The following is a 13,389-nucleotide window of genomic DNA, read 5'->3' as shown; positions in this document are numbered from 1 at the left end:
AATCTCACCCCCACTCTATAAATATATAACACAGAACTGTAGTTGCAGAAGCTTCAATAAGTAAGTATCAATGGCTTCCGAAGAATCCCAGAACAAGCCCCCCAGCGAGCAGTCCACTACCGAACTCATCACGAGCGCGAAGCTGGTGGCGGAGGCGGCGCAGTCGGCTCTGAAGAGCGACAGCGACAAAGTGGACAAGGCCAAGGTGGCTGACGCTGCCGGCGATCTTCTCGACGCGGCGGGGAAGTATGGAAAACTTGATGACAAACAAGGCATAGGGCAATATGTTGACAAGGCTGCTGATTATCTGCATAATTACCAGGGTGATAATACCACTGCTCCTTCACAGCCTGCAGAGTCTAAAGGTGAAGAAAGTGGTGGTGGGTTAGGTGGTCTTGCAAACTTGGCTGGAGGCTTCTTCAAAAAGTAGTTACAAAGCAACTAAATAAGACCTTAATTGAGTCCTTATTCTCGGTCTAGTAGTGGGGTTTGGGTAATATGCACCAGATCATAGATTTAAATCTTGTTATTGTAAAAAAAGAAAATGGAAAAAAAAAAGTCTTGAATTTCTCACTTCTAGTTCTAGTATTGTTGTTGTTGTTGTTATATGATGTATGGTTGAATAAATGTGATTTGGTGTTTGTACTTTGTAGAGTTAATTAGTGACTTCTGTGTCTGTTCTCTTAATTCTAATTCCAAACAAGAGTACTTCCGGCCGGCTTCTTTTTAGCTAAGTATTTGTTTCCCTTGTCTTGTGTATAAATATAACTATGATGGTAATGTTGAATTGTGTCGAATTTTCTTCTCTTATAGGTACTGGAAAATTGGACTTCGTACGTTGAAGGTATCCTTAAATTCATGTATTGGGGACAAGGGAGTCTAGCTAAATGAATAACGTGTGAGTTGTTGTAATTTGAAAATTATCCACTCTTGCGAATAAAAAAAATTATATGTCCTGAGGTATGAGAATAGGATAGGGACGTTTAGTATCTCTTTATCGCACATACAAAGAAAGGAATATGCAACAGGCTTTCAAGTATTTTTTTTTTCCCCTAACACACTTTCTTGTTAGTTTTATTTCATATGCATATGGGTCTCATTAAAATGAAACCTATTGAAGAATGAAATTCATATTTAGAAAGACCTACGTGAATTGAATATTAGGAATGTGTTAAGTATTTTCCTTACTATAAATATTGAATATTTATGATTTATTTTGAGATAAATATAAGCATATTTAATTAAATTATATTTTAGTTTATATTTTTTTATTTCACTTAATTGAAATATTAAAACATAAAATTGATATATCTTTATCATTGTAAAGTTGCTAAAATGAGTCATAAACTCATAATCTATAAATCATTGTAAAGACTCAGCCCATATGGATGACAACATCACTGGAGGAGCTTGTTTTTGTGCTTCTAGTGCTAAAGCCTAAAGAGCCTAAGCTTGTTTCTTTGTTTCCTCCGGGTGAAGGTTTTCTCAAGGCCCACTGTTACTGCAATGATAAGTGAAGATTAAAATAAATTTTAAGAAAAATGTTTATTTTAAATGAGAGAATTATATATGGGGCTTTTTTGTTAACATATTTTTGCTAAAATATTTTTTGCTAACATATGTCACCTTTTTCTTACTAAATATAGTCTTTTTTGCTTTCAAAAAATTTAAAACAAATATTTTTTTATTGATAAACCTCTAAAATTTGAGCTTTAGTTTGTTTACTCTTGAGTCGGTCGTATCTTACGTTCAATGTTGATGACAAAAACACAAGCAATCTAGTGAATTCTGAATTTGGTGGGCTTTTAAGAGATCATTTGGATTGTTAGATTATTTAATCTAATAATAACTCATGTAATTATGGAATAATTTTAATGAAAAAATGTTTAATGTGATGGTTGTTAGACTTGAAATTATATTAAAGTCATTGGAAGTTATTTTTAAGTTATTAAAATAAGTCTCTTTCTTTTCACTTGGAATATATATATATATATATATATATATATATATATATATATATATATATATATATATATATATATATATATATATATATATATATATATATTAAAATGAAAGTTACATTCCATACATGGATATATGTATTATATATGTTGCATGTTATTTGGCTTGTGTTTGCAGGATTTGCACTTGGCTATTTTATGACTTTGGTAATGTCTTTTTATAGTTTTATTTGTAAAATTATTTACTTTTACATAAAATAATTAATTTGCAATTACATATTAAAGAAAGATTTGTTAACCACTAAAGTGGTCAAATCTATATGGTTTTGTATTTCCAAATTATATAATTGATTGATATAATGATGTTGTAAATTTTCATGCTTGGGTTGAATGAAATTATTAATTATAAGACACGCGTTTAGGAGTACATAACAAGATACGTCACACAATAGGTATGTCAGGTCAGTCTCACTAAGTAAAATCATAGGGTGACCAGTTAGGGTCACTCCGTTTTGCGAAAATGCTCTAACCATATGGGATCAACATAGGTTTAAAGGAGTACTCAAACTGAGTGTTTTTACCCTCAAGGCCTAGACTCCGAAGAATCCGTTAGGGTCTCACCTTCTTGATTCAGGTCCAACCCCTAAAATAATTTTTGCAAGCAAACACTGCTCATGAATTATACAATACCCATGACCTCATACTCTTGTTTCAAATACGTTTAACACATTGCGCTACAATTTAACATTGGTTCCTAACTATGAACCTATATTTTCTCTTTAACACTGTGCATAAACACTTTTCTCAATATAAACACTGGTCAGATTATTGTATAATTCACAGCTCACAACACAATTATTGTCACATCAAGTGTTAAATATACACACTTATTCACAATCAAATATCATGCCCACAATTTAACATCTCATAATCTCACAATCAACCATCACAAGTTTACATGTATCTCACAAATTAACATATATTCAACTTTGTACTTATACTCGATTTCAACAATAATATTATAAGCAGGCACTGCCATGGTTATCAAACTCTCGAGTTAACTCGTTAACTCTTACGAGTTTACAAGTCCACTTGTCCTCTGCGAGTTGACTCTTGAGTAAACTCATTTTTTAGTAGACTTTGGATAAATTCTAAGTAAACTTGGTAAACTCTCGAGTTTACTACCGAGTCAACGAGTTAGCAAGTTAAGAAAACTAGACCAAAATGTAAGTCATTTTTTATTGTTTTCTGTTTAACATTCAATATACCTTTATTTAACGTGTTATTCTCAAATACAAAATTTTCACATTTAATAATATCAAACTCTTGTTCTCTAATAACATCAAATCCTCGAAGAGAATGATCTACCACTACTATAACCTCTACAAGTTATTGTTTAGCAGTGATGCATTATTACTAGACTTGATTATTTAAATATTTTAAACTTTATGATTTAGTGTTTTGCTTTATTATATTGTTGAAATATTTAATTAGTATGTTGTTTATAGATATTTTGTTATTATTTTTTATATGAAATAGACTTTTACGAGTCTACGAGTTGAGTTTACGAGTCGAGTCTATAAAACTCTCACGAGTCTGCATAAACTCTCGAGTTTGATAACCTTGGGCACTGCTCATGAATTATACAATACCTACGACCTCACACTTGTGTTTCAAACACGTTTAATATATTGTGTTACAATTTAACACTGATTCCTAACTAAAAAACCTACATTTTTCCTTTAACACTGTGCATCAACATTTTTTTCAAGATAAACATTGTTCTCATTTTGTCTTATGTAATTAACTTTTGTTTTGTTGATATATAATGCAGTTTTGAACTTAAAAAAAAAAAGGCTTGCAGGTCGTCGTTTCTTGCACATCATAGAATATTGTGAGTACTTTTTAAAAATTGGGAATAATTGGATTTGAATTACTAATTATAAATACAAATAAGTAATTTCTTAAAACATGATTATTTGTAAATTGGATATATATATATATATATATATATATTATTTCATACAAATTAAAAAAGGCTAATGTGTTGGATTGACAAAGGTCTAGTTGTGCTAATATGTGAGCAAATATTTATTTACTGAAAAAATTTATGTTTGATTATTGTGATAATTTTGTTTTTATAACAAGAACCGAAAGCTAAACTAAACAAAAAATATATAATCTCTCAGGTTTTATATTTATGCATTTTTGGTTTAATTACTTTTCGATTATTCGTTCTGAATATATGAAGATAGCCTCTGTCGCTCAATTCAAAATTTTTATTTTTTTTTATTTAAGTGAGATGAGAGTGAGTTGGATGGTCATGTATAATATTTTTCTCATTTTCTCTAGAATAGAGTATGCGTGCATGAGCGTTTTAGAGCATATTAGGTTTGATGGTGTAACCAAGGTGAACGATTTTGGTCAAAACGTGATTTGATTATATAAAAATATGTTTGGACACAATTTTTAATTTCACGTTCAACCCTTCAACCCACGGTGACTTTGAAACACTTAAGGAGAACTTTCAATTCAACTTGAATTGATTCAAGAAAATATAAAATATCATTATGTAGATATTTCCTCATAATACCCTTGTACTTTCTACACACTTTTTGTGGCGGACTATAGTTGTATAGTTGGACATGTACATTTTTTCTTTTTTCTTATTTCAATTTATTATATTTTATTAGAGCAGAATCTATAGATTTCAAATTGTAATATTAGATCATGGGTGGATGTTATCTCTGAGTGTCATATAAAATTAAAGATATATTAAGATTTATCTCATTTTTTCCTCCTTTAATGATAGATTTTATTTTAAAATCTTTGACAATTTTTTTAGATCTCACATGAATCCTCTTCTAAATGTTCCACTTTCTTCTTTGTTTTTTACTTTCCCAATGTCCCACTTTCTCCTTTTTTTATTTTTTTTTCACTCTCTCTTTCTCCTTTTCTTCCCCCAAGCTCCACTCACTCCTTCTCCCACTCAACATTTTTTCCCACTTTTTTACCCTTTCCCTTCTTCCTTCTCCTCCTCTCCCTTCCTCTCCTCCTTATTCTTCCTTCCGCCACCACAACCTACTCCTCCCCCTTCTTTTTCCTTCTGCCACTCCCCCTCCCTCCCTCACCCTCCCCCTCCCCCTCCCCCTCCTGCAACCATCAACGCCCACTCAAGGAAGATATGTTTTTTCCCTTCTTATCATTCTGTTCTTGCATTTTTGTTCTTATTTTTTTTTCCTTCTTCCATTGTTTTTTTTTCTTTTTCCGCTGATTGATTATTGTTTATTTTGTTTGTAATTTTTTAAGATTGTGTACGGTTCTTTTGCAAGAACTCATTTTCCACTTTAAAGATCTTTGCATTATATTTATTGCAAAATCTCTAAAAGATCATACCTTGATCACAAAATCCTTGCTCAAGAACTTATACTAAAAATACTAGTAAAACTTCATCTATTTTAATAGTTAAAAATTTATTATTACATTTACTTGTTCTCTTAATTTCAGAAAAATTATTACCATCTTTACTTCACAGCATCTTCATTTAGTAATTTTAGTTTGCTTTTATAACAGCAAATTAAAATAACAAATAAGTATTCAAAGACATTAAAACTTATTTAAGTAATTTTACACTCAAAATTAATTATGACTCAAAATATCCAAACATTATTTTCTTAAAAAATCAATTTTTTAATATATATTATTCAAACAAAAATCATGTTACTCTAAAATCAATTATATAAAATCAACATCGATTTAAAATTAATTCTATCGAGACTCATTCAAACGCATAGTTAATGTTCGTTCTCGCTTTTCATCATTTTGAGTATGGATTCAGGTGGGTGGGGGACTTCAACAAATCCCCTGGGATACAAACCTGACACGTGGGATTAGGACCTTACTCCAGATAAGTGTAGCACTATCAAAGAGAGGCATGCACTGGATTAGTGATACACTGCTTTCTCTCTCCTCCGGAATTTGTTCTGAGCTATTCTCTCTTTCCAGTGTCCACATCCATTGAAGTGAAATCCCACGTCATCTTTTTTTTTTTATAAAAAAAAAACACCACTTGACTTGTTATGTTTATGTAAAAAAAAAAAAAAAGTCTTTTCTCGTTTAATAAAGATTTTAAGCTGGATTTTTTCTGTATCTACTGTTTTGTATTGTCAAATTTAGTTTCCTTTAAACCTTTTTTCAATTATACCCTTCATTTTGAATTTTCATTGTAAGATTTTAAAATTTGATACCTAAATCCTTTGAGCTATCTTTACACGGTTTTGAATATTTTCTGCTCCCATTCTCAGTTGCTTGCCACAGTGAGTATTTCTCGTTCATTTCGCATCATTAATTAATTAATAAAAAGGTAGAATAAATTAGTTACTAACATAGTAGCAACTTTAGTGGAAGAAGATGGGGGGCTTGCAGCGATGAACGAGGCGGAAACAAAATCAAGAAAAAGAACGGTATCAGGAAGAGAGAACAATACTCTCATCTTCTACTCTTTTTTTTTCAAAAATAATAATAATACGGTGCAAGCAATCTCATAATAGTGCCACACTTATCTTAAGAAATATCTTGACCCTACACACCAGATTTTTTTCTCGTGGGGGATTTGTTCAGATTCCCCACCCTAGAAATTGCCTATGGATTTAACGTATCAAGGAATGACTTGTGTCATCATCATGAGTGACTAATTAAATCTCTCGTTAGAATTTATTTTGATATATCAAGATTTTGTAACTTGTCTTCTCATGGATAGTTAAGAAATAAGTTATAAAATTGAGTATTTTTATTTTCAAGGAATTGAATATAAAGATAATTAATGCCCCTAACTCTCAATTAACATTTGGGATACAACAACTCTTTGGATGTTTGAGATTGATGTTTGAGTAACTCATAATTTCTAACCATTTTTATTTATTTGATAAAAATATTTGTTGCATGTTTAGTTTGGATCAAAATCATAAAATTTGTTTATTTCAATGTTCTTATTTTAAGTTTTATAATTTAAAAGCATGAATTGGAATATTAATAATTTAAATTGTGACAATGTTTAAATTTCTAGGCATTGGATTAAAGTTCCTGGGAAAATGATGATGCTCTACTTTCACACTTGTATGAATAAACACACTTGCCTAAGGGTAAGAGTCTCCAAATTTTAAAAAGTTATAAAATGGTCTACTTATTTAATTAATGACACATTAATCTTTTTTTAAAAAAATTATTTTTAATTTTTAGATACGATATTAAACCTTTTTTTATTTAAGATGTGAAATTTGTTTAATTATATTTATTTATATAAAAAATATGAAAATCAACTAATATTAAAAAAAGAGGACATAAATAAGATGAAAATTACATGTGAATCTCACGAGAGAAAAAAGTAAAAAATTGAAAACTCTAATGTAATTTTCTTTTTTTATTGATCATGAGACTCAATTTTTAAGAAAATAATTAAACAATACTAATCTATAAAATTATAATTAATATTCCAACACCATCTCAAAATGGTATCTATTTTGATCTAAAATTTGATTCGTAGCCATTTGAATGGAAAGATGAAATAAACTACATAATCCCAAAATGATATTAACAGCACAACGAGCCCTTGAGCATGAGGCCTCGACAAGGCTAGATATGAAGTACTCTATATAGCAATGTATGTATGCATCTTATGAAGTTCAACTATAGCTGTCTAAGATCTTCCTCGTTGTGAATTATTGATTGATAATTGGTGCCATCAGGGTCAAGTGAACCTTCCTCCATTATTGGAGGAGGATGTAAAGAGCACTCTTCTTTGTTGAAATGCTTTGCCAATTCAGTCATCATCTCCGAAAGGGATCGCTGAAAGTCTCGAGCAGTCCATTTTGAATGCATGAACTTAAACAAATGGACCATGACTGCGAGAAATGAAGTGAACAATATGATGATGAAAAGCCCCCCAAAGCTCTTTAATGTTAAGTTAGTGCTTCTAAATGCCATTCTGGTACTTGGATCTTCACTTATGACGTCTCTTGAGAAGTACTTCTTCTTAATCCCATCAAAGGTTGTTTTATTTTCAGTGACGTTTAAGATCGACCTCGAAAAATAAGGAACCAATGGAGAGTTTCGTGGGAATGCCTGAAGAAAGAAAAAGACAGAAAAACTTGTTAGCAATTTCTCACAAAAGAAATGTTATCAATACAAACTTTTAATACCAGAATGCATTAAAAAGAGGAGTTGAATGGTGATGCACCGGGCGGTATAGAATAGTTCTACACTGGTTGGTAACTTTTTTCTCTATAAAGAGAGTGTAAAAAATGTGTAATACTCTTTTTTCTTGAAAAATTATTATCATATTTCTATTGTCTCAATCAATATCTATATGATATAAGTTGAACTTTTTAATTTATCAGAAAAAATTAATGAATCTCAATTTCATATAATGATTGGCTGAGATCGATCATAGTCACATACATAATGAACTTCAACCATACAATAACATGAGAATATATATCATTTGATCAAATAAGTTCTTACAAATTTCTTATAGAAATTGCTTATATATAAACAACTACAACTAAGATATTTAAAAAAATTATTATCCTTCACTAATAAAAAAATATTTTTTTAAAAAAATAATTGTGAGTGAAGAGATAAAATGAAACTCACTAAAAATAAATTAAGAACTCAAAGTTGAATTGGGAGTTAAGAGTGTAAACTCTGTAATTGCATTTGAGAAACTCTTACAATCAATAGGCCTGGTTAATTTTAAAATTATGATCATAATTCATTAAAAAAAAAAACACTGAAAATGACAGATGCATACAGGGACTTACGAAGGCAAATCCATCGGTTTTGTATGTTGGTCCAACAATCTGATACTTTTTGCAGCCATATTTCATGAGAAAGAGGTTAATAAAGACAATTTCATCAAAAACAGCAGCAACTCCTCCATTGTTGCTTCCAAGAGACAGAGCTTGTTGATAGGCCTTAGGGCCATGGTAACCCTTTAACTTAGATTCATTGAATCCTAACTTTTCAATTAGTAGCCCTTTCACAAAGGAATCCTTATGATACCCCACAAAGAAATTGTTTGTTTTTATCTCTTCTACGTCCATAAACTGAGGCTGCAGTTTCTGTACCGTGAGAATTGAAGCTAAACTTGCAGTGTAACTTTGCGTTATGATGAGTACCACAAAGAACCATATAATCAGCACAAATCGTGACCATTTGTTCTCTACCTTCTCCCCTGTCATCAAAGGTTTTTAGTTGAGAAACTCGAATTTAAGAATATAGATTTTTTTTGGTGAAGAAACCTGAAGTTATTGCATATTAGTATTTTGTACAATATTTGTAATGAGTAAGAAGGAATCAAAGTCTAGAAAAAGGAAATATAATCTCTTCTAAAATTCAGTTTTTTCCATTTTAATTTTTGTAAGTATTTGGTTTCACTTTGGTAAATTGATTTCAAGTTTAAAATTGATTTTAAATAAATTTCTAATATTTGATTTCAACAAAATTTCAGATTTAATTACAAACTCATAATTAATTTTTATATGTAACAATTTTAAGAAGTTTATAAGTTGGATGAAATTTTTTTATAATAAGTTTTACTGCTCCTAAATCCCAACTCAATCTTATAATAAAAATATTTAAATATAAATCACATCAATTTAAAATCAATTTTAATTAAAATTAATTTTATCATACTCATTCAAACACACATTTTTAGTTAAATTATATGCCTATATAAGATTATCTGTCAATACATTTTATGCTAAATACTATGCAGAACGTAGATCACAGGTACTGTCAATGTGGTGGGTCTGGATATGCTATTATGAAATATTATGATGTGATATGTATATAATCTAAAGACTCTGCATGTAATTAGTGTTAGAGAATGTACTATGAGCAAATACGAGTGTTGAGAAGGAAAACCAGAGAGCCATGCCGATTTGGTTCTTTGGAGTGCCCCTGAACTCCGTGTTTGAGCGGTGTTCGAAAAACCAAACGATGAAGCCTGTGAAGATGAAAGCTGCACCAGTTGTCAACCAAAGGTCCCAATTAAATGGCTTCAGGAAAATCCAAATGTTTTGTCTCTCATCATGCTTCGCCAAAACCAGCATTGCCACACCTGATTCTGAAAATGGCATTGTAAAATCAACATACTCTGAGCGCTTAGCCACAATTGTCACGTCCCCAACCACGGCATCATACTTCTGCATGCAAAAGAATGAAGCCCTAAGGAATAAAAAAATAAGGTTGATCTTAAGATTTTTGGTATTGTGGGCGAACTTAGAAAATATATTCTCATAATCATTTGAATTTTGTCTTACATTTTTTATTTTTATTTTGCTTCAAAATCATCAATAGTTCGTTCATAATTAAAATTTTTAAAACAAAATTTCAACAGATATCAAAGCAAAATTATTTAATATTAATATAAACTAAATAAGATTGACACTCTATGGTCGTCCACCTCGATCGTGCTTAGGCCACCAGACAATTAAGAGGGAAAAAAAGAAGAAGAAAGCTTTGTGAAAAAGAGAAAAACTGAAAAACTTGCCTTTTCCTTGATTTGCATAAGAAGTTCATCGTAGGTACCAGCAGTCTCTCCATGTTTCTCAAAAGGTAAGAGTTCATAATGCAGGGGAAAGGGTAAAACCTTCAAGACTTCAAAGAACACATCAAAGGAGAAGTTGAGAAATTTTTTGAATTCATTGACACTATTTGTTGGTGGGATTCCAATCCTCAACTTTGCTGGGGGCTCTGTTGTGTTACCAGGCCATTTTGGTTGCTCTAATTTAGAAAGCCCCCTCTCTGGCATCCAATTTCCAATGCTCCTCTCTGTTTGCTCCACAACATTGAACACCTCAAGAATTGATGGCTCTAGTTGTCCTTTAACCAAATGGAAATTACCAGAGAGGCCATGGAATTTGGTAGCCAGGATTGTGTTGTGAAGGGTAGCAGTGACGTTTTCCCCCCAAACTTTCTCCACAGCCTTGGCTAATGCCCAAACAGAATCATATGCCCACAATCCAAAGATGGTTACAGTATTTCCATATCTTTCTTTGAAGTTGTCAAGCCTTTTAGTGTGTTTTGGGCTTGGCCTAACTCCCAACACACCTTGCATGGTTCCTATGCATTTTAGCACCATAGGGTCTACCTCTGCAGATAGGCCTTCAGTAACTATCCATGCATATCCAATTGTCATCATCCCTTCTTTCTTTGCAGCCAGAAACACCTTGCACCCAAGGTCAGTGCTCATGTGAACAAGAAACACTTTTGTAGACATTAACTTCAGCTTCTTGAGCTCATTTGAAATCTCGGCGCCCCCTGAGCCTGGACTAATGACACTTCTGTAAGGCACTCGGGTGCCAATTTTTACAAAGGCATCGTTTAGATATGGGTTAAGACCATTGCCATATTCGGTGTCTTCGTATATGGGGATTATTTCGCGCCAACCGTTGCCTTGGACAATGGCAGCTATGGCTTCCACCTGGGAGGAATCATCCCTGGCGGCGCGAATGAAATAAGGCTTCTGGGTCGAGGAAAGCGATGGACTTGTGGCGGAAAACGAGATCACTGGCACTTGAGCTTTGCTTCCAAGTTCTATGACGAACCAAGCTTGTTCTGATGTTTGTGGTCCAATGATTGCATGCACCTTCTCATTTAACAATTCTTGAGCTGCATATATAGTGTCATTCATGGTTATTATGTTATGTAAACTATTCTTTAAACTAATTAAAGATCATATATATATATATATATATATATATATATATATATATATATATATATATATATAAGTAACGGGAATGTAAATGCTAAAATTTGAGAGCTAAATTAAATTAAAGCTGCTATGGTACATATATTTTTTTAATTAATACTTATATGAGTTTTTCTTTTTTATCTATAGGAATCGAATAGAGATATCACAGAGTTTACAATAACTTTTGATTGAGAGCTAGACCCTTGCTAGTCAAATGAGTTTAAACACACTAAAAGAGAGAAGGAGAGAGCTTCATTGAATGAAAATCCATTCAACAATTGGTAAAAAAAACAGTACCAAAAACTTTTAAATTTCTATTCAAATCATAGAATATAGTATTTTCAATTCTCTCAAATTAAAAGTGGGGGAGGGTGGGGAAATACTACCTACAGATGCTGCTGTGACAACATTATCCCGAGAGTCTCGGGTTTGAAGAGCAAGTCTGGTTTTGTAATGAGGGTGACGTTCATAGAAATCCTGGTATGCCATCCATATGCAGCTATTAGACATGCTTCCAATTGAGGAGTTCAAATCAAGAACTATCCCTATTGGTATTGGTATGGCCTCCTTTGCCATGAAGGGTCTTCCCCATAGGCATAGAAGAAGAAAAAACAGGCATAGAAGGGAATAGTGAAGACTTAGACTTTCATGCAGGTTTGACATTGTCAATTAATTAAGTGACAGAATTAAATTTCTGTTGATTTGCGTACATATATAGTCTTTTATTGAATAGGTTAACCCACGCGGATTCCTATATATCAGATCAAATGACATCCCCATGTAACTTATAGAATGACATCATAGGCAATCTCTATATGTAATATATATTTTTAATTTTATTAAGTCAACTGTTATATCATGTGATCGTATATACTAAATTTTACATAATTCAAAAGTTTATTTATGCAGTAAAAAAACATTTATTTATAAATATATAATCAAACCAACAATTAACATTTTACTTCTGTTATAAAAGTAATATGGTGAAATATTATTTAAAAATTTGTAAATTCATCTATTATATTAGAATTATATATATATATATATATATATATATATATATATATATATATATATGTAATAATTAGATTTATAAAAGTAATAGGCTAAAGTAGAATTTATTGGTCGTTCATATGAATTTTTGGTTTCAATTTTTTACTTTAGTTTTAAAATTTTTATTTTGATTCTATTAGATAAAATTGGTAGTTTTATTAATTTTTTATATTAATAGTGTTAATTTTAACGTGACTAACACTTATTTGACCTAATATTTCTCAAAGTTTGTTATGTATAGCTAATTAAGTTGATTTACTACATTCTTTTCTAAATATAAAACTCTTTTTTCAATTTTGTTTGTCATTTTTATAAGATTCTTTTCAAGTTATCTTTTGCATTAATTATTTGACTCAAATATCCTTAGTTATTTTACAATAAATGCTATGTATTAAAAAGATAAAGACATTATCTTACTTATAATGATTAGATACGAAGATTAACACACATTAAATAATTAAATGAGAAAATGATTAAATAAAAAGAGAGAGATTGAGTCTCAATAATTTTAATGGTAATTTTGGTAAAATGATACAAATTGTTAACACATTTAATAGTACTAACTATATTAACCAAATTAATCTAATAAAGACACTTTAAGCAAGCAAAATGAAA

The 13,389-nt window shown here is 30.9% G+C and overlaps 2 protein-coding genes across 2 annotated transcripts; one reads left to right on the top strand and one right to left on the bottom strand.

Moving 5' to 3' along the window:
• The first annotated feature begins 46 nt into the window (after positions 1-46).
• On the top strand, positions 47-734 carry LOC100813859 (uncharacterized). The gene has a single exon (NM_001252887.2). It carries the CDS (start codon positions 71-73, stop codon positions 428-430), a length of 360 nt encoding a protein of 119 aa, NP_001239816.1. The 5' UTR covers positions 47-70; the 3' UTR covers positions 431-734.
• A 6,817-nt stretch (positions 735-7,551) lies between these two features.
• LOC100800495 (glutamate receptor 2.9) lies at positions 7,552-12,376 on the bottom strand. The gene is made up of 5 exons (XM_041017547.1): positions 12,108-12,376; positions 10,516-11,636; positions 9,856-10,168; positions 8,783-9,195; positions 7,552-8,084 (listed from the first exon to the last, which is right to left on the bottom strand). The coding sequence occupies exons 1-5, from the start codon at positions 12,295-12,297 to the stop codon at positions 7,650-7,652; spliced, it is 2,472 nt and encodes an 823-aa protein (XP_040873481.1). The 5' UTR covers positions 12,298-12,376; the 3' UTR covers positions 7,552-7,649.
• Between the last annotated feature and the right edge of the window lie 1,013 nt (positions 12,377-13,389).

The sequence above is a fragment of the Glycine max genome, chromosome 7, assembly GCF_000004515.6.
Source record: "Glycine max cultivar Williams 82 chromosome 7, Glycine_max_v4.0, whole genome shotgun sequence".
Taxonomy (NCBI): Eukaryota; Viridiplantae; Streptophyta; class Magnoliopsida; order Fabales; family Fabaceae; genus Glycine; species Glycine max.
Note: the sequence above shows the minus strand (reverse complement) of the source record. Positions and strands in the feature narration are given on the sequence as shown.